At 43.4% G+C, this 20,778-nt stretch overlaps 4 protein-coding genes across 4 annotated transcripts; 3 read left to right on the forward strand and 1 right to left on the reverse strand.

The window, feature by feature from the left end:
- Window positions 1-573: 573 nt before the first annotated feature.
- On the forward strand, window positions 574-4,666 carry LOC109472474. The gene is made up of 8 exons (XM_019772250.1): window positions 574-669; window positions 1,242-1,345; window positions 1,580-1,639; window positions 1,984-2,100; window positions 2,811-3,105; window positions 3,639-3,742; window positions 4,076-4,135; window positions 4,541-4,666. Exons 1-8 carry the CDS (start codon window positions 589-591, stop codon window positions 4,659-4,661), a joined length of 942 nt encoding a protein of 313 aa, XP_019627809.1. The 5' UTR covers window positions 574-588; the 3' UTR covers window positions 4,662-4,666.
- Window positions 4,667-5,585: 919 nt separating this feature from the next.
- On the forward strand, window positions 5,586-9,423 carry LOC109472479 (kelch repeat and BTB domain-containing protein 8-like). Its single transcript, XM_019772256.1, has 5 exons — window positions 5,586-5,707; window positions 6,325-6,538; window positions 7,021-7,160; window positions 7,607-8,209; window positions 8,547-9,423. Exons 1-5 carry the CDS (start codon window positions 5,601-5,603, stop codon window positions 9,280-9,282), a joined length of 1,800 nt encoding a protein of 599 aa, XP_019627815.1. The 5' UTR covers window positions 5,586-5,600; the 3' UTR covers window positions 9,283-9,423.
- A 1,056-nt stretch (window positions 9,424-10,479) lies between these two features.
- Window positions 10,480-14,079, forward strand: LOC109472483. The gene is made up of 4 exons (XM_019772259.1): window positions 10,480-10,650; window positions 11,506-11,675; window positions 12,585-12,705; window positions 13,357-14,079. The coding sequence occupies exons 1-4, from the start codon at window positions 10,532-10,534 to the stop codon at window positions 13,583-13,585; spliced, it is 639 nt and encodes a 212-aa protein (XP_019627818.1). The 5' UTR covers window positions 10,480-10,531; the 3' UTR covers window positions 13,586-14,079.
- A 221-nt stretch (window positions 14,080-14,300) lies between these two features.
- Window positions 14,301-18,297, reverse strand: LOC109472478 (small RNA degrading nuclease 5-like). The gene is made up of 6 exons (XM_019772254.1): window positions 18,094-18,297; window positions 17,468-17,731; window positions 17,101-17,211; window positions 15,952-16,736; window positions 15,362-15,505; window positions 14,301-14,916 (listed from the first exon to the last, which is right to left on the reverse strand). The coding sequence occupies exons 1-6, from the start codon at window positions 18,245-18,247 to the stop codon at window positions 14,356-14,358; spliced, it is 2,019 nt and encodes a 672-aa protein (XP_019627813.1). The 5' UTR covers window positions 18,248-18,297; the 3' UTR covers window positions 14,301-14,355.
- Between the last annotated feature and the right edge of the window lie 2,481 nt (window positions 18,298-20,778).

A 20,778-nucleotide genomic window follows, 5' to 3' on the forward strand; every position in this document is an offset into this window, starting at 1 on the left:
CAACCACCTGCTAAACTTAAAAGCAGTTTTAAAGAAAGCTTAAAGCTGAAGCTTAAATAAATCTTAGGAATACAAAGGCATTGCTTGGTTTTTACAAAGGTAGAACATTTTTAGTTACAGGAGGAATGTGCCAACAATTACTAGTAACAGTTATACGTTTGCCTCCTTCGCAGACTTGTAGGACAACGGTGTTATTTTTCGGTGAGCGACGCGTTTTTGCCGGTGAGAGAGGGTTTCGGCGGCAAATTTGAGGAGGGAGACGGTTTTAAGTTTTATTTGAAAAAACACCACAATCCGCTATCACAACATCTTTTTTTTTTGCAATTTTAGTCAGAGCTTTTCATACGTTATCTTCGGCATGTTGGGGTACATTCAGTTTATGTTGTATATTAGCAGCTGTACTCCAACATGGCCGACACTGTTCCAATATATGATCATTATGACATCAGCAAAAAGAGCCTGTATAGGACGATACTACTTTGCCCCCTCCCTTTTCGTTGTGTTGAAAGAAACAACAAAAGAGTCGACGGTCAATAAGATAAAGGTAACAGTAAACACCTGTTCGGTGCAAGGGTCAATCTATCCAAGATGGCGGCGACCAAGGAAAACTTCAAGCGTATTCCTGCCTGGGTGATGGCGATCGTCTTCGCAATGTATGTTCTTGATGGGGTACGCAGCTGGTTTCTGAAATGTTTTACTTTGGATATTCTTGACATTTTTAGTCTTTAAGGTGTCGCCCTCCGACCTGTTTTAACGTTTTTAGTGAGCACTAAGTTCTGTGTATACAGTACCACGAAATGTTGATTACCTTAAGACCGATCACGTTTCAGTGACCGTCTGTCACCTTCCAATAGAGGCCGAAACGTTCGCTAGATATGAACACTTGGTTGTGTACAAAGACCTTTGTTAATTATGTTACCAAGTGGCTAAATAACTTTAGAAAATTATTCACGGAGAACTGCTGAATAGTTCGGTGGGTGAAAGAGAAGGGGGTCAATGTCCTGAGTCAGAAGGTGGCCTTCAGAACGACAAGACGCTATAAGCCGCGTGCAGAGAATTTAAAACTTTATTTTTGTTTTATTCTCCGTATGCATATATTAACGGACACTTTATCTTTTATCTAATTTTCATTTCCATCTTTTTCTTCCCTGACACCAACCCATGATACCTTCTTGGGCATGTTGTTTGTTTGTCTGTTTGTTTGTTTGTTTGTTAATTTCCTGATCTGTTGTTTATTTCAGTGCGCCCTGTTCGCACCTGACTCCACCCCGTGGCACCTTTTGGGACCGGTCGGCAGCTTCATACAGAATTTCATCAAAAACGACCCCGAACGCATCCCACGGATGTAAGTAACGGTTCTCCCCCGAGTAGATACAGACACCCACCCGGCATAAGTAACGGTTCTCCCCTATTCAAAGCAGATATCATGCTATTAGTGTTGCAATGTGTGTAATAAGATGAACAGCCCGGTTTGGCAGTATGGTGTTCATCTGTTTGACATTGTTCATACGTACGTTTATAATTTCAATTACTGATTCCGGCACTTATCTATCTATTTATTTATCTATTCATTTTGCAGGATGTTCAATATACTTGGTATTCACATTTTGGAAGCCGTGATAGCTTTCGTCGTCACCCAGTGAGTTCTAATGTTTTTTTAATACTAATTTTACCACCATCGCATCATAGTCTATGTCCTTATTGTTTGTAGTTAGAAAAAAAAATCATACTACTGTCTACTTACATGTCACTGTAGTTTAGGTAGTAGTAGGCATTGATTTGTCTCGTAAAACCATGAAAGGTACAACTTCTACTACACCATGTACTTATATATGTTTCTTTTTAAGCTTAAACCTATTGTTTAGTGACGTATACGTATATGTGAAAGCTGTATATTAAGCTAGTGTTTTTTTTTTTTATATACAATATCCGACGAAAACACCCGCATAGAGATTCGAATAACTGTAATTTTTCTCTTTCCAGGTGGAAAGGCATTTCCGGATCGGCCCGGCAGAAGTGGATCCTGCAGACGTTTGTGTTCGGAGTGTTCTCTCTCGTGCCTCTCGTCATGTTCAAACCTGAGACTGGCAAGAAAATCAAGTAGCCGCTCCAGCGGACGATATAAACTCCCTGGCACTTTTGATCAATTAAAAAGGTTCGGAATCAGCCTTATGGGCGCCGCCATCTTGAATATTCTCCACAGTGCATTGCGAGCGGTCGAACTATGGCGGTCGTTTCAACTTTTCAACCATCTGCTAAACTTAAAAGCAGTTTTAAAGAAAGTTTCAAAGACTTAAAGATGAAAATAAATCTCAGGAGTACAAAGGCAGTGTTTAGTTTCGACAAAGGTAGAACATTTTTAGTTACATGAGGAATGTGCCAACAATTATACATTCGTTTGTTTAGCCTCCTTTGCAGACTTGTAGGGCAGCGGTGTTATTTTTCGGTGAGCGACGCGTGTTTGCCGCGGGGAAATAGGGTTTTGGCGGCAAAGACCAGGAGAGAGACGGTTTTAAATTTTATCTGAAAAAAAAACACCGTCCACTATCATAACATCATCTTTTTTTGCAGTTTTCATATAAAGTAGACGTAATCTTCGCCATGTTGAGGTACATACAGATTATGTTATGCTTAATCTGACGGCAATTCACAGCTTGATCGAGCATGGTCCGTGTAAACTCGTCTCAACATGGAAAATTGTTTGGATACCGACATGCTCATTTATCATTAATTGAAACGTATAGGTTTTTTGACAATCCACGTCCGTGCTCTGTGATGTGGAACTAGTAAAAACTCGTCCGAAGTTACAGCACCATCCGTTATAACGTTATTAGCAGCTGTACTCCAACATGGCCAACGCTGTTCCAATTTATGATCAGCAACGTAAAGAGCCTGTATAGGAAGAAACCACTTTGCGCCACCCCTCCCCCTTTTCGTCGTGTTGAAAGAAACAACAAAAGAGTCGACCGTGCGGTCAATAAGAAAGGTAAACACCTGTTCAGGGCAGGGGTCAATCTATCCAAGATGGCGGTGACCAAGGAAAACTTCAAGCGTATTCCTGTCTGGGCAATGGCGTTCGTCTTTGCCTTCTTTGCTGTCGAAGCGGTATGTAGGTTTCTGAACTGTTGTACTTTGGATATTCTTGACGTCTTAAAGTTTCCATCCCTACTCTTTCTTAACGTTTTAATGATAACTATGTTTTGTGTACGCAACCAATAGTGTATACCTTAAGACCGATCACGTTTCAGTGACCGTCTGCCACCTTCCGTAACGCAATACAAACCGGAATATATACTAGGTAGTAACACTTTGTTGTGTTCAAAGAAACTTGTTATTCAGTGATTTAACAACTTAAGGAAATCATTCATGAAGGACTGTTGAATAGTTCGGCTGGGCACATAGAAGGGGGTCAATGCCCTGTCGGTCACAGGATGAAATCCAGGTTCAATGGAACGTGGTCGGCAATGTAAGGAGTAGTCCGACCCATCTAAACTGTATACATTAACTGAAACTTTATTTTTTATCTAATTTTCATTTTCTCTTCCCTGACACCAACCCGTGATACCTTCTGAGGCATGTTGTTTGTTTGTTTGTTTGTTTGTTTGTTTGTTAATTCCCTGGGCTGTTGTTTATTTCAGTGCGCCGTGTTTGCACCTGACTCTACTCCGTGGCACCTTTTAGGACCCGTGGGGAGCTTCATACAGAACATCATCAGGAACGACCCCGAACGCGTCCAACGGATGTAAGTAACGGATCTCCCCCGAGTAGATACAGACACCCACCCGGCATAAGTAACGGTTCTCCCCCGAGTAGATACAGACACCCACCCGGCATAAGTAACGGCTCTCCCCCATGTAGATACAGAGACCCACCCGGCATTAGTAACGGTTCTTCCGTATTAGATACAGAGCCCAATGCTATTATAGTGTTGCAATGTGTGTAATAAGATGAACCGTCAGGTATCTTGTACAGTTACTTGTTTGGCAGTATCGTGTTCTTCAGTTTGAACATTGTTCAATACGTAAGATTCTGGCACTTATTTATTTATTAATTTATTTCTCTATCAATTTTGCAGGCCGTTCATGATACTTGGGATCCACACTTTGGAAAGTGTGATAGCTTTCTTCGTCACCCAGTGAGTTACCATATTATATATAGATATATTTTCTTTATTTACTTTATAAACTAATTCTACCACTGTTTATTTTATGTCGATGTCCTGAAGTTTGTATTTAGAGAAAATGTGAAAACTGACTACTTTCATGTACCTGTTGTTTAGGTAGTACTATGAAAAAGGCATTCATCGGTCTCGATAACACCTTGAAGGGCACAACTTCTACTACACCATGTACTTATGTGTACTTATTGTTTGTTTTTACGCTTAAACCTGTATATGCCGACGTATATGTGGATACGTATACGACGTATACGACAGGGGCCCAAGATATGTGTGGAAGCTCACGGTATAAGTTAGTGGGTTTTCATATATAACGAAATCACCAGCATAGAGATTCGAATAACTAGATTTTTTCTCCCCCAGGTCGAAAGGCATTTCCGGATCGGCCCGGCAGAAGTGGCTGCTGCAGACCTTTGTGTTCGGAGTGTTCTCTCTGGTGCCTCTCGTCATGTTCAAACCTGCAACTGGCAAGAAAACCAAGTAGCACTAGTTCCGAGACGGTGGACGATATAAACTCCCTGGCACTTTTAATCAATTGCTGACGTCACGTATCAGTAAAGTCTCGTGTGAATAAGGTCACGTGTTTGTAACCGTAACTCTCGCGAGATCACGTTTTGAAGTGGTTGGTCATTACTTATCCTGATGAAGGCGGCAGTGGTCGCTGAAAATTTGATCTCTGGATGTGTAATCTTTGTGTTGGACGTTTTACAATAAAATCACGTAAAATTACTGTGTAGATTGAGGAGACAAAAGTTGTCCATTATGTTGTCAGTCCATCTTTTGCTACCCACTATAATTACAATGCGCGCGGCTGAACAAGTCAAGTCTGTTGTTGCATATTTGCTTTAAAAAGTTTAGAAAGTATTGTCTTTGTTCTGCAATAAAAGCTTTTTAAATGACAAATGCTATCTGTGTATTTACTCTTGTTGATGTTGACAAACTTGAGGATGACATGATTTTTTTAGATGTCTAAAGGTTACGAATGACTTGACTAATATCTAGTATGATTTAGAAGAGGGGCAACACTCGTTATTGTTAATGAGCAGATTATTGAACAGCAACATATCCCTTTTATTTAATGTCAAATTTAGACATTTACACATCAATATATTTATAGGAGCACCCTGGTAACTATAAATACGTTCATCCCATATGTCTATACTTCACAACAGACCTTCCCCACACTCATACAAGTCCGGCCCAGAAGTATTTGGACGTTCATGGCTGGTAAAACTCGAACATCATGTGCATGTGACGTTATCGGTTAGGCGCGAAGGAAACGATAATATGTGGGTAATAAGGTGTGCCAAAAAAGTTCATAGGTCAAAGTTGACAGAGAAGGGCGCCAAAACCAACCCCACATCCAAGCGAGCCAGATATATAACTTTGCTTCTTCGATCTGGGTCTCTAAACGCGGCTAATTATGAACGTAAGAAACCCTGAGCACCCCAGCGCGGTTCTGCGCGATCTGAATAGACAGAGGGAGCGGGCGGAACTGACTGATGTTATACTGGAGGTGGAAGGGAAGAGGTCAGTTGGAGCTCGAGCGATGGGGAGGGGGGCAAGTCTGTAGCTGTGGGATCGAACATCCCTTTTACCGCATACCACAGTTAACACAGTGTTGTATAACCTCCTTGGTACAACCCCAGCAAAACTACTCTCCATGCAGAGTTTTGGGTTTTGGGTTATTTTTGGTTGGGGGAAAAAATGTCAGTGCAAAAAAGAAACCCAGATAAATTTAAACGCCAAAATTCAATAACCCCAAACCTAAATCTCTGCTAAAAGTAAGCAAAACAATTCTAGTGTTATATTATTATATTTATGTTAACCATTGCAGAAGGGAAACATTTTCTTTTACTCAGTGTCTTCTTCTTCTTCTTCTCCAAACATATAAAGTCAATGACCTGGACCAGAAGTCTGTCACCATGGTAACTGGTGCTGTAGCAGACACCCTGTGGTGTTGAGTTACATTATGTAGTGTTATATTAGTTTTATTACCATACTCCCCAGTTTCCCGTGCCACCGCGCCGTCCTGTCCTGCTGCAGTCCAAACTTCCGTGCCATGTTCACCATGGTAACTGGTGCTGTAGCAGACACTCCGTGGTGTTGGGTTACATTATGTAGTGTTATGTTACCATACTCCCCAGTTTCCCGTGCCACCGCGCAGTCCTGGCCTGCTGCAGTCCCTACTTCCGTGCCATGTTCACCAGCAGCTACGCCGAGGCCAGACAGGACAGGGTCAGCATCCGGGACGTCAGTGCAGTTGCCATGGCAGCAGTTCTGGACTACGCCTACACCGGTTGCCTGGATACGGAGCCAGACCAGGTGCAGGCTGTGATGTCAGCTGCTAAACTGCTCCAGGTTAGTCTGGGCCAAGTTACTTGTGTGTAAGTTTATTCAGGTACTAGTACAGGTACATACCATACATTTATACCATACTCGGGCTGCAATAACATTTGATAACAGTGTTCCGGACTGGGCCGTACTTTATGATACGGCCCGGGCTTCCATGGCTTCCTGAGAACGATTTGAACGCCTTTTGCCCTAACCACGTGTGCCCCTTTCAAAAATTCGAATACAGAATTTGTACATTGAAATCAATGTTCTTGCATTTTTGGGTGTTGGGACATCAACTTTTACCTCATTTCACATTGAAAGACATGTTTTCTTGGTTTGGTATGACATTGATAAAATACAACACAGTGTATTCCACATCACCCTCGTTCCCAGCCCTCCCATGAATCAAATCGCCCTTCAGTCTTTGGTCAAGTAAATGTCTTTTGGCGTATCTTATTACCCGGATGTCTAACCTTCATCGATGTAACCATGTTTGTTGCCTGTAGGTGGATTTTGTATGCCATAAGGCAGCAGAGTACATGAAGGCCCATCTGGATGTGTCCAACTCTGCCGATGTCCTGATGTATGCCGACATGCTGGGGGACTCTGGTCTGCTGGAGGCCAGTGAGAAATACATTGCATCCAGGTGAGATTTGATAGCCTTTATCTACACTTTGCAATCCAAATTATATTCATTATGTTTACACGTACCTTTGCAGATGGAAATCGTATTGTTTTTGCTCTGTTTCTTCTTTTCCAAAGAACTTGGTCAATGACCTGGATCCCACTGCTATCACCATGGTAACCGGTGTTGTACCGGACACCCTGTGGTGTAGGGTTACATCATATAGCAAGTTGGAGAGGCTGGTGACCATGTATATGAATGTGTTTGAGCAAGAATAAACAGATCAGCAGTTTGTTAGTGTAGGCCATGTGCAGGGGAACATTATGCATTTGCATATGAAAATGTTACCTTTGTAGTTGATTGTTTTTTTCTAAACAGCAATAGCTTCAGGAAGAGAATTTGCAGTCACAATTTTTGTGTGCTTTTTACACGTTTGAATCAACCCCTTGCAAATGTAACATTCCCAGGTTCAGGGAGGCAGTGCTACAACCCTCCTTCCTGCAGCTGTCTCTGTCCCAGCTCCTGTCATTGCTGGACAGGGACGATCTCATCTCCCAATCAGAAGACGACGTCGCCCAAGCCGCTCTAAAATGGATCGATTTCAACCAATCAGAGCGCTCGCAGCACCTCCCTGCCCTCTGCAAAATACTGCGCCATCCCTTCATCAGTTCAGAACAGCGTGAAGAAATTGAGAGAAGGCGTCCGTCATCATCAGATGGTGCGTTAGTCTACAGCGGAAACACAAACCAGCGACTGGGGCAGAAGCGAACTGAAGTGCAGATCAACCTATCGCGTTATTTTGGTGCTGATCACAAGCCTTATTTCCCATGCTACGACCCTGCCACGGGCGCAGCAAATTCTATAGACCTGCCTGCCGGCTTGGACGGGCAGTACGTTATGTCTATGGCGGCCACCCCTGAAGGGGACCTGTATCTGGCAGCAAATGTTAACGTTGGCAACAGAAGACAGGGCGGTCAGCAGGCATCGGAGATAAAGAAGAAGTTTTACCTGTACAACCACCTGCTGGGCACCTGGGAGCTGAGAAGTGTGATGATTACAAAGTGGACCAGGTAGGTGCATTTTCCTTCAAGCTGCTGCTTTCTGAAGTATTGATGGTGGTTTGAAACCCTTGATAAGAAACATATTCAAACAGATTATAGAATTAACAATTCAAACCTTAACCTGATTGAACCCACGACCAAACCCGGGTGCCAGCCCACATGCCAACGCTCTAACCACTCGGCTAAAAGGTCTAGACCCATCAGCCGGGTCAGTTGGTAGCGCCTATAAAACCCCCACTGTTACATAACCAATCATGTTTTGAAAGAACTTCATTTAGTATGTTGGAAAGTATCAAAAAGTATAGGTCATTTGTTGTCGGCTAAATTTCCTGTTATCTTTGTAAAGTTTCTTACCCAGGTGTGAACTGGTGGCCCTCAACGGGTACATCTATGCGATCGGAGGTGATCAAGAGAAAGGAATGGCAGAAAGGTACGACCCAAGCCGGGATGAGTGGACGTCCGTACCACCCTTCCCTCACCCCGTGTCCTTGCGATCGGGGCTATGCGCCATGGCTCTTAATGACAGCATCTATGTCATCAGAAAGGAAGGCTGCCACTGCTTCAGTACTGCAGAAAACAGGTGGGACAGGATCGCCGACATGGTCGAACCCGCATGGTTTCCACGGGCCGTCACGTATCGGGGTAGAATCTACTGTGTGAACTCAATACACTCGGGGGTCCGTCCACCGACTTATGTTGTGGCGTACGACCCTTTAGATGGCGTATGGAAGCGCACTGGGAGCGGCGAACCCATCGTTTACGACAACGGGACACAGATGTCACAGGAAGGGACCCACAAATCAACCCTCCTGACACATGAGGACACACTGTACCTCTTTAGTACAGACATTATTCATAGCCTGAACAGCTATAGCTATTGGGAGGAATCCCCACGGCCCAGCAGGAGTTATGTTCACCAGTATTTGCCAGAAACTGACGCGTGGGTGGCCGTAACACAGGAAAACAAGCGCAGACTGCTTCCACCAAAGCTGTGCCGCTTCACTTTGACAGCTCTCATGGCGGCAAGGATGTTCCCAAGCTGGCTTGGGTATGACAGTTATCTGGATCGTGGGGATCTGTGAGAGACCTGTGAGAGACCTGTGAGAGACCTGTGAGAGACGTGTGAGAGACCTGTGAGAGACGTGTGAGAGACCTGTGACAGAACTTTGAGAGACGTGTGAGAGACCTCTCAGAGACCTGTGAGAGACGTGTGAGAGAACTTTTGGAGACGTGTGAGAGACCTGTCAGAGATCTGTAAGAGACCTGTGAGAGACCGGTGAGAGACATATTAGAGATGTGTTAGAGAACGGTGAGAGACCTGTGAGAGACGTGTGAGAGACCTGTGAGAGACGTATTTAGAGACCTGTGAGAGATGTGTTAGAGATGTGTTAGAGACCGGTGAGAGACCGGTGTGGACAACTCAGCTGAAGACCATCTCAGAGTGGTAGTAGGGGAATAGCAAGTTCTGTACAAACCTATAAAGTCCATTTCCCTCTTTTTTTCCCTCTTTGCTTTACAGTACTAGTATACTACTTCAAAATGACATTCGTCCTATTTCTATTCCATAATAATCAATGGCTTATTTACTTGTGTTGAAATCTCAGCAAACAAGACCACACATCTCATGCATACTGATCACTGTCAGGTGAATGGAATATAGTTCACCGTAACACCATTACTGCCTGGCTATATGTAACATGTTAATGTTGCTCAATTCTTTTTTTTAGTAGTTGATTATTTGTACAATACAGGAAATGAAAGATGTTGTATCTTCATGGAATACCTGGCGAGCTATTTTTTTTGTAATCTCTTGGCAGACAAGCTGACATGGTTAGAAAAGCACAACCTATTTTAATTGATGGTCATCAGTACTAGAATTACATATTTTTATGCATGTGAAGAAGTAGTACACACTTGTCAGATAGATACACTCGCTGGACCCAAAATCTCCATAACAAGAGCTCTGCATACAAACTCAAGTCACCTTAACATTTGTCCCGTCTCCATAATGATGGTAATGTTCTATCAAAGAGGTATAAAAAATCAAAGTTGCTGATTCCGAAGCTCCTTGGCCAAATAAAACATCGCGATTGTTCCAGAACAAGGTAAAAGAATGATGACGATGACGTCACGGAGAAGAGCAGTTGTTCCAGAACAAGATCTGACCTCTCCATCGTCACCTTGGCGACGTTGACGTCACAGAATCTCGTCGCCATGACGACGGTGACGTCACAGAATCGCGGTTGTTCCGGAACAAGGTACCAAGTCTAACCCACCCTCCTGACTACGCAGTACGTATACAGACGACAGTACAAGTGTTGTAAAAAAAAGATGGCGATGTACGCTCACGGGTCTTTTCTGGCGGAATCTCGGCGTTCTGCGCAGAACAAGGGCAGTCAGAGGAACGAAATGTTCCTGACGTTAGAGCGACTGGAGGAGAGAGCCGCAAAGTACGTGTTTGTTTGTTTGTTTGTTTGTTTGTTTCTTCGCAAGATGGCGATGTACGCATACGGGTCTGTTTGTGTTTCTATTTCTTTACTACTACCGATGTACGGGCCCGCATATTCCACTTTTCAAACAAAAGGCAATCAAAGTCTTTCATAACATCATTGGGATTTTGTCAGCAATTATTGTATCCAGAACCATGCCTATCTCTCTCGTTCTATGGCAGAATGGGTTAGGGTTAGGATCAGACACGTAGATTTAGCTATAGATCTATAGAATCCAAGAACGAAGATTTGGCCAAATAAGGCAAGCTCATGAACATTGACAACGGCGACGTTCGAAAACACTAAGAACGTTCTGGGCCTTTTGCGTTCATCAGGGATGTTAGCAACTGCAGTGTGTGTGTAGAGTTAGGATGGTCGGTCGGCAGACAATAAGGCGGCTGGAAAGGAGGGCCGGGAAGTAAGACTTCATTCACAACTGGGGTGTTTGTGGTTTGTGTCTCTCTCTTTCACTCTGTCTATCTCTCAGTGTCTGTTTCTCTCTGTCCTTCTTTCTCTCTGTTTCTATATGTTTGTGTGTGTGTGTGTGTGTGTGTGTGTTATGAGTAGATACAAAACATCTTCAGATGAAAACTTTCTACCTAGAACTAACGGCCTTTACGTACCATCGCCGTCCCAGACTGCAGAAGGAGTTTGACAGCCTGCAGGAGTTTTCAGACGACTTGACGCGTCCGTTTGAGCGTTTGTGTATGTGTGTGTGTGCGTGCGTGTGTTTGTGTCTGGCTGTGCGTGTGTGACGACTAGATACAATCCATCTACTGAAGGATGCTACCTAAAACTTCACTATCGCCGTTCCAGACTACAGAAGGAGTTTGACAGCCTGCAGGAGTTTGCAGACGACCTGACCCGCCGGTACGAGCGACACGCCACCTACCTGTGCACGGAAGCGGTAAGGATGGACATTTTCCGCTGTATACTGGACCAACGGCTCTCTGACAGGGACAGGGAGTTACTCTGCAACTACATAGGTGCGTGTTTGTTTGTTTGTTTGTTTGTTTGTTTGTTTGTTTGTATCGCATAGCTAGTAAACCAGCGGGACTAGTAGCCCTCAGACAGGGAGGTTCTCTGTTACTACATAGGTGCGTGTTTGTTTGTTTGTTTGTTTGAGTGATAAGTTAGAGGCTGCATATCTTTATTCTATCATTGTTTTTTTTTTCTCACCACCATCACCGGTCACGCTGGGGAACGACCACTCCCCTAAAGCACTAGACCCCGCGAGGGGTGTTGGTTAGTATTGTATAGAACTAGAACTAACATGCATTACTACGTTTCGGATGCTTGTCAGAACCATGTTTTATCCAGAACCATGTTCAGACAAGGTTCTAGATAGCTCACACGTATCCTAAACCGTGCCTGGCGCAAATCTACGTTCTTGAATACGCAGAGACTATCCCATTCAGGCATACTACCAGAAAGAGACACAATTCTGGATACAATAGTTTTGCACTAAGGCCATGTTGATTTGATTATATGGATGACATCCTCCGGGAGCCCCAAAACTGATGCGCGCGTGCGAATAAAAAAAAAGTTTGGCAAAGAAAAAAAGTTCTTTTCATTATGAAATCTACGTGGTCATGAGGGTTGAGCAAATGACACAGAATATGGTTTGGCAAATAATCTAGTCTTCAAATTCATTTCTTTACAATTTCGTCTTTTTTCGTTTGATTTTGGCATTCTACGACATTGGTATAGTTTTTACTTATTTTTTGTATCTTACGGTATATTTTTGCTCATTTTGCAACTGTTTTGTACGATTTACAGTATGGTTGAAAACTTTTTTTTTTGGAAACGGCCGAAAATTCATGCGCGCGCGGATGTCATCCATATAATCAAATCAACATGTCCTAAGTTATGGATACAACCTTCTCGCCCTGCAGGGTACTTCCTGTACTACGTCCTGGTGCGGATTGGCGAGGAACTGCCGCAGTACCGAACCGTCAGGTCCTACCGCCGCCTGAGGTCACGCGAGGACAGGGACCCCGCACTCAAGGCGCTCAGGTAGGTCATTGACCGAGCGGTCATTTAGGGACCCCGCCCTGAAAACTCTCTGATGAGGTCTTCATGTTGTATACAGCACTATGTTACGCTCGCCCCGGAGGCGTCGCCAAAAAGAAATTTTAATTCTGGTAAATTTTGAGTGAAAGGTCAATAAGCAACTACTATTATGGGCTGTGAGTCTCTGGCGTTCTACACTATAACATTTCTTTCTTTATTCACTCACTCACTCTCACTCGCTCATTCACTCACTCCCATTCACCCCCTCATTCAATCACTCACCCACCCACCCACTCTCACTTACTCAGTCATTCACACTCACTCACACACTCACTCACTCACACACACTCTCTCACTTTCCCTCTCTCACTCACTCACACACACACTCACTCACTCACTTTCCCTCCCTCCCTCACACACACTCACTCACTCACATTTCCCTCCCTCCCTCCCTCACTCACTTTTTCATCTAAACTTTCCAGATGCAGAATTACAGGAGACCTTGGCATTGATGAGACAGTCTTCGAGGAACTTCTTCACTTCTACAAGGACTACTGCCACTGTCACTTACAAATCCGCCCATCAACCCACTCACTCTCCCTCCCTCCCTCCCTCCTTCCGTCCCTCCCTCCTTCATTCATCTAATCTTTCCAGATGCAGAATTACAGGAGACCTCGGTATTGACGAGACAGTCTTCGAGGAGCTTCTCCACTTCTACAAGGACTACTGCCAGCCTGAGTACTTCTCCGTCTTAAAGATCGAAGAAAAACCCAAGGAGGAGGTTCTTAAGACGATCCAGGCTAAGGTTCAGGAGCCGTGTCTGGCCCAAGGGCTGGCTAAGGTCGTCAACGTGGTGCACGAGAACTTTATGTTCGACCAGTGAAAATTATAATCATTGATCTATATATTTGTGTTTGTATCGGTATAAAAGTATGTCCTCATAGTATCTAATCGAACATGAGTATTTGTGTTTGAGTTAAACACAACAGTGTTTGTCCTGGGGGCTGGCTAGGGTTGCCTGCGTTGTACACGAGAACTTCATGTTTGACCAGTAAACATGGCAATTGTTGATGTGAACATTTTGTGTGCTTATCAGTTAAACACAAAAATATGTCCTCGTCGTAAATGAAATTTTCATGTTTCACCAGGAAAAATTATAATTATTTATGTAAATATATGTGTTTGTATCGGTTAAACAAAAAATATGTCCTCAAAGTTTCTATCGTGTATTTATGTTTGACCAGTAAAAATGACAAATATTGATGTAAATATATCATACCATAATCACAGCAACAACCTGCTTAGGACTTTCACAAATGACTTTATTGTACATCACAGATGTAAATACAACGTAGCTGTCTTTTTGTAATGAAAAAAAGGGGGAAAATAAAAACTCAAAGAGATATTTTCAAAGGTGAGTTAGGTTCTTATTTTCTTGTTGTACATAAGTATACATAATTTCAAATTCATTTGCTTGTAAAACATACAGAACTCTAGGACTAGAGGAATCAACTTAAAACAGTCTGTATTTAAATCTTGTACACAAATTTTTCAGAGAGGGACTACATTCAGATTCAAGGTTTCCTTCCAGCCCCCTATTCCATTTTTATCTTAAAATATTTGAGAATCATCTGAAAACAAATTACGGCAGCCCTAACATTTCTTAACAGTCAGATAGCAGAGTCCATGTGAGCACTTGGTCTTTTCCTGATCATTTCTACCTTCTCCTATCTGCACATTTTCCTGAGAACCCTTGTCTAAAGTTTGTGACAGCTGACCAACACTTTCAGCCCCTGTAGTCAGTACAACAAACAGAGAGTTCTCAGGTACCATGTTGTACAGCTCACAAACTCTCGCACAAAGTCTTGCGAGAGTTTCCGCTAAAATGGACGGTTCGCACATGGAACTGTTTGCAACCGTGTGCCAGGAATGGAGTTGTACCCAGACAAAGTGTTTGCTTCGAATTTCGCTCTGCGCTTTCGCAAGCGCTTCACGATCAGAAACAACAGGAACACAGTGCACAGGGTGGCCGAGGAAAGGTTTTAGACAACTCGCTGTGTCCACCATTGTAGCGGTTTTCTTTTCCCGCGCGAGGACGCGGAAGTAGCTCTCCGTGTCGCTGACGCTGTTGGCTCCGCCGTGGTCCAACAGGAAACTGGGTCCGTTCGCGATCTTCAGTTGTACGAGCTGCATGGCAGCGGCCGCATCCTCTACCTGAAAACAACAATTAGTGAATAAATTACTATTAGACACAAAAACTTGTTCATCCCAAGAACACTGTTATCCATGTGATCTCTGCAAAACTCTATGTCTACTTTGTTATTGTCAATGTAGACAGATTTTAACAGTCTTGTATAATGATATGTCTCATCTATGCTGGTTACATTTCAATTGATCATATCACAGTGTTTTACGTGTTTTACACTTTTTAGGCAAGAGCATTGTAAAATCAGTACAATTCAGTCCATTCATGATAAGGACTGCAAGTTTGATTGAACAAGTTTGATATTGCTGCAATTGCATTTGGCAATGATGTAATTAGTAATGTGTAATTAGTTGTCAATGATGTTAATGTCAGGCGTTAGATATTTATGTCAGGGATTCTCGAAAACAGGTCTGAGTGCATTTTCCTGTGTAAATAAAATAAATGAAAACTTACCGAATCGTGCCCGCCAGTTCCCGTCTGTATCTCCTTCCCGAGCAGCTTGCTGGCCAGCGTGCGCAGTTTGGGCTTGAAGCGCCAGGTGGGGTGGTTAAACAGCAGGCTGGTGTCGATGACGTGGGGGTGGATCATCTTCAGCGCCTGGGGATTTAATCAGATTTATTAAAAATAAATAATGATAATAATAACTGATATTTGAAGGCATGACTGTAATCTGGATTACAACTTTGGTTCTCAGATGTTTTAAGTAGAAATATGGGGAGTATTTTATTTATTGTATATATGTACAAATAAACAAATGTGGGGGGTGTGGGGTCATGTGGCGTAGTGGCAGAGTGCTCGACTCGGAACCAAAAGGTCCTGGGTTCGAGTCCTGACATGCCACCGATCCTGTGCCCTTGGGAAAGGCAGTTTACATGACTTTCCTCACTTAACTCAAGTGAAAATGAGTACTGTATTTTGTATCTATTGCCCCCCCCCCAGATGATTTACATATTATTAATTACATTAACAAAAAATCAAATTATGATACAAACAAAAAAATTAACTACATGATCTAGAAACTATGAAATGAAAGATCGTCTTACCTGAAGGTCATTCTCTAAAGAGTGTCCAACCAAGATGCCGTCCGGTGGAAGAAGTTCCTGCAGCATTTCTTGCACGTGTTCAAGACGGGTGGTCACATCCTTCAAGTCCTTCTCACAGATGCCACTAAACTGGGTCATATAGTCCTTAACCAGTCTCCGGGGCTTCACTAAGGAGTTGTAGACTGTCTTTAAGTCTTCTCCGACGACCGAGATACGTGTGAGCTCCTTACCGACTTCCGTCTCGCACATCTCGCAGTCTATAGCGTACATTGGGCTGGTGTCTGTTGGCGTACAGGTCTCGAACGATACAAAACCCTCTGATAGAGCTGTGTCTGTGTCTAGTGGGAACCGGTTTGCTCTAAGCTGTTCCCGGTTTAGCAGAAAGTGAGTTCTACCAACTGTAGACTTCTCTCCTGTGTGCTTGGCACAGCTGGCCGATTTTTCTACAAGATCTGGGTCTACGACCCCGTTTTCTAGGTCTTTACCGAGCTTCTTCTGTGCGGTTTTGCTGACCGGAACGCGAAGCAAGTCCCGCATGAACTCTCTCGGTCGGCTGTCTGCGACCTTCATCGCTAGCGGAACCTTCTTGTTGGGAAACATGGCCGCCAGTTGTGCAAAGCATTCTGGGTGCTGGGCCAGGTGTTCCGAGGAGACCCCGTTTAGAACGACCAGGACGACCTTGCGGAGTTTGTTGAAGTTTTGTATCTGACACCAGGGGGCGCTTTTTCGCTTCCCCAGAAAGGCGTGGAGCAACAGCTGCTGTACCTGCGCCAGACGGAACTCACCTTCGAAAAAAAGAAAAACATACACGTCGCTTGTAAGACCAAAACTAGAGGTAGAATATCCGTCGCTTGTATTGAATGAATGAATGAATGAATGAATGAATGAATGAATGAATGAATGAATGAATGAATGAATGAATGATTATCAACCAAGGATTCAGGACTGGTGTTCAAAAACTCATTCTTTCCTATCGCAGAGTGGAACTCGCTGTCACCAAGTACAGTAGATGAAAGTAGTCGTTGAAGTACTAGTACATTATCATTAGATAGCTTTAAACAATATTTAGAGTAAGATGTTCATTGGTTGAGTGTAATTAACAGGTTGTTCGTGGTAAATGTTAGATCACATGCATCGGTCAGAACTCACCTTCAAGGTTGTTCAAGGTCAGGTGGAGGACAGCCTGGGTATCTTGTGAGGATGTCTCCTTCTTGCTTTTGTTCTTATTTTTCTGGTGTTTTGTGTCTGAATTCTCTGGACCTGAAGACCGACAAAAGTGGAAATTTATTTCAGATGACTTGATAGAAACTTTTAAGAGTGGACAATTTTGCATAAACATGTACATGTAGTGTATGGATGCTGGACTATCTCTCAGCTAATAAAATAAATGTTTTCAAAAATTATTCTATTATGTACGTTGAACCATGTTATGATCTTCTTGCTATTCACTCTTTCATATAAATATTTCAGAAAGTTAAACGTAACATATGTCCGTATTTTGTATAACATGACCGACCTTGACTCTGACCTTGTGGAGCCATGACGTCATCACTGGACAGGTTGTCCCCAAGGTGACCTTCACCTGCAGACCTGCCCTCGTCCTGAGAAGTCTCACAGTCTGTCTTCTTCTTCTTCTGTTTCTTTTTCTTCTTGTTCGTCTCAGAACCGTCCGTAAGACGCTCCACAAGTGGCACAGGTGTGTCGTCGTCCACACGCAGTTTCTTAAGACGCTGTTCCTGTCCTTCAGGTGTGCAGGCTCCGTCTTGAGCCCTTTCCTCCGCTTTGAAGAAAACAGACAAAAGTTGATGCAATCCATAGCTTCCACCAACCTTTCCTGTCCTACTCAGATATCAGTGTACGTTGGAAAATTCATATCCGAATCAGTACAAAAGCGGGGCTGCACAACAACCATACTCGACACTTAAAACAACCAAAATCAAAATATTATACAACCAAATTATACAGATGGATAAATAAGAATAAAAAGTGCGAACAAAAGTGTGCACTGAAAACTCACACCCCATGGATGCAATATGTAAACATTAGTACAAATAATGATTAATAATAACGTTGATTTGGTTTCATTTGTAAACACGTGCACATGTGTACATGTGTTCGTCTGTCCCCCGCCCCCCTCCCCACCTTCAAATCGTCTCAACTTCTTCGCCGGTTTTTCTTCCGTCGTGTCTTCAGTCTCGGTCTTTCTTCTCTTTTCTCCACGTCTTGCAAGATGTTTTGCGTTCTTACTGACACCGTGCCCGCGCTTACTGCGCTTGTTTTTGCCTTTCTTTCCCATTTTTGTGCGCAGGTTTCGCCAAAAACTGATCCAAGTCCGCACGAGGGGGTGAAAGGTCATCTATGGCCTGTACCACTGTAGCGTAGGGTGGTCTACACTAGCACCTTTCAAGGTTAATTAATATTCAAAACTACAGGCAATATATGTACAGTTTTGCGTAAATTGAGCTTAAAAAACAATGTTTTTTTAGGAGTGTTATAACGCTTTTGTGGCTATATATTTGACTTGCTGATCATATTTTACCTTATGCTAGTTATAGTACCCTTTAATGAGTGGAATAGTCTCTCCACCTACCAGCGTACACGCCTTACTTGTTCCATTGTTTACCTGGCCCAGGTAATCTTTGGCACGGTTCCAGCGCTCGGAAAGAAAGCCTTCTCAGAATACCTGGACGGACGGGGGACTTTTGAAGGGACTTCACCAAAGTTTCACCGTCATAAACTTAGTTAACATGTTGCATGACGCCAAGCCTTAGTAATGCTTCTTGTTGTGAACTATTTACAGTTGGGCTATTCCATTCTAGTTCAGGCATGCATTGAAAAAACGTTTTAGAAAATCAATCTATTGAGCCTAAAATACACATTGGCTACCATTGTTTATTATACTGAGCTGTTGATATCTTTAGTAAAATACTACTTGACTTTTAACCAGATACAGAAATAGCTGTCTTAGTCAACAAAACGCACAAGACATGTCACAAGTTATGATCTATATATAGATACAGAGGGGGTTACCGTGGTTTGAACCTATGTTCTTTTGAAACCAGAGCAACAGTTTCTCTCAAGTTATTTCGGGGAACGAAACATCAGCATATTAAAAGTCCCTCGGAGCTTTCGGAAACTTAGTAAGTTGTCAGTCTCCTAAGAATAGCTCAAGCTTTGAGTATAAAAGCTTCGAGAATGTTTGGCAAAAAAAGTACATAAAAAGCTGTTTACACGATTAGGTAAACGGTTTGTAGGCTTTGTACATGGATCACAGCAAGGAGCCCGTCCAGTAAATATATCAGTGGAACAATCTACTTTTAAACACTGTGTTTGGACCGTCTTTCGCGGTTGTGTTGTGCTGTGTTGTGTTGTGTTTCGTTGACGAAATCTACGGTTTTCAACTTGAGCAAAACACAGTTTCGGAGACCACGGCTATACTTCCGCATCTTTCCTACAACCCCAACTGAGCAACGTTCACAGATCGTCAACTGTGAGATACGTCGAAAGGAAACATCTGTGACTCAACTCTTCTCAGGGAGCGCTTTGGCTGTAATCGGTGTGCGACAGCTCTCAAGGTAACATTGGACTCTGGCCAGTTCGCCCTTTGCAGAGTTGCGATAGTGAAACTTCAGGCGTCGATTAGAACACAAACAGAGGACGGCGAGTGAGTTACGATAGTGAAAGAGCCAATTAGGATACAAACAAATAGAAGGCGGAACTGTCTTATGACCGAAACTTTAGTTCACAGACCAAATCCGAGAAAAACAAGCTTCGCTGACATAATTTGTGTGGTAACAAGAAGGCAGTGACTTGAGTCGCGTGTGGCCGCAGAAGAAACCCATGTAGTGAACGTCCAAAGGAAACATCTGTGGACCATTGAACGCAAGTTTGCTGGATTCTGGCCAACACGTTGCCGAGTCGCGATAGTGAAACCTTAGGCGGTCAATTTAGAGCACAAACAAAGAACGGTGGGTGTACGTAACGCCAGGACTCGTGACTGAAACTTTGCCGCCAATTTTCCCCAGGCCAAAACAAGTTGTACAAGTCCGTGGGAGTCAGTGACTTGAATATTGAGTTGTGTGGGAAGCAGTCTCAAGAAACTGACATTTAACAGCGTGTACTACAGAATAAGACCATGTAGGAAACGCATGAACGACTATGATGGACTCTGACGTTGAAAGTAACAGTACAGAGTTTGCGGGGAAAGTCGGGCGGTGCAGGTGTTTGCTGTACGGCGCTGTGTGCGTAACTCTTCTGATCACCGTGGGAGTGTCTGTAACCAGCCTGGCCATCACTCTACACTACCGGCGTGTCTTACAAGGAGGCGAGGCAGGGGCGTCTTCAGGTGTTTCCTTACAGGTGAGACGTACGTCTTCTTAAGATAATGGAAATTTGGGGGGGGGGGAGCTTAAGGGGTCAGTTGTGGGTAGAGGTTGACAAAACACAGAGTTACAGTGGGGAGGTAGGGCGTTCATGCTACATGATCAATTGTAAACCGCCTACCCCCACCCCCTTTCCCCCACCCCCTTTCCCCCACCCCCGTTTCAAAATTTTCATCGAGGGGTTTGGGTCGTCAGAAAGTTTCTCAGTGAAGAGGTTTAGGTAAGGTTGTATCAGATTGGTATCACTTTCACTTTCATACATACAGGTGTCACGAGGCAGGTCAAATATACGATATAAGGTATCAAGTTACAGTCATGTATAATTTCAGGACTAGCATTGTATGAGATCGTTGTTGTACGTCGACGTCGTAATCTACATGTAAATATGCATGCAATGCCACCCCCCCCCCCCACACACACACACAGACACACAAACACACACACG

The sequence above is a fragment of the Branchiostoma belcheri genome, unplaced genomic scaffold (genome assembly GCF_001625305.1).
Source record: "Branchiostoma belcheri isolate BF01 breed outbred unplaced genomic scaffold, Haploidv18h27 scaffold278, whole genome shotgun sequence".
NCBI classification, from domain to species: Eukaryota; Metazoa; Chordata; class Leptocardii; order Amphioxiformes; family Branchiostomatidae; genus Branchiostoma; species Branchiostoma belcheri.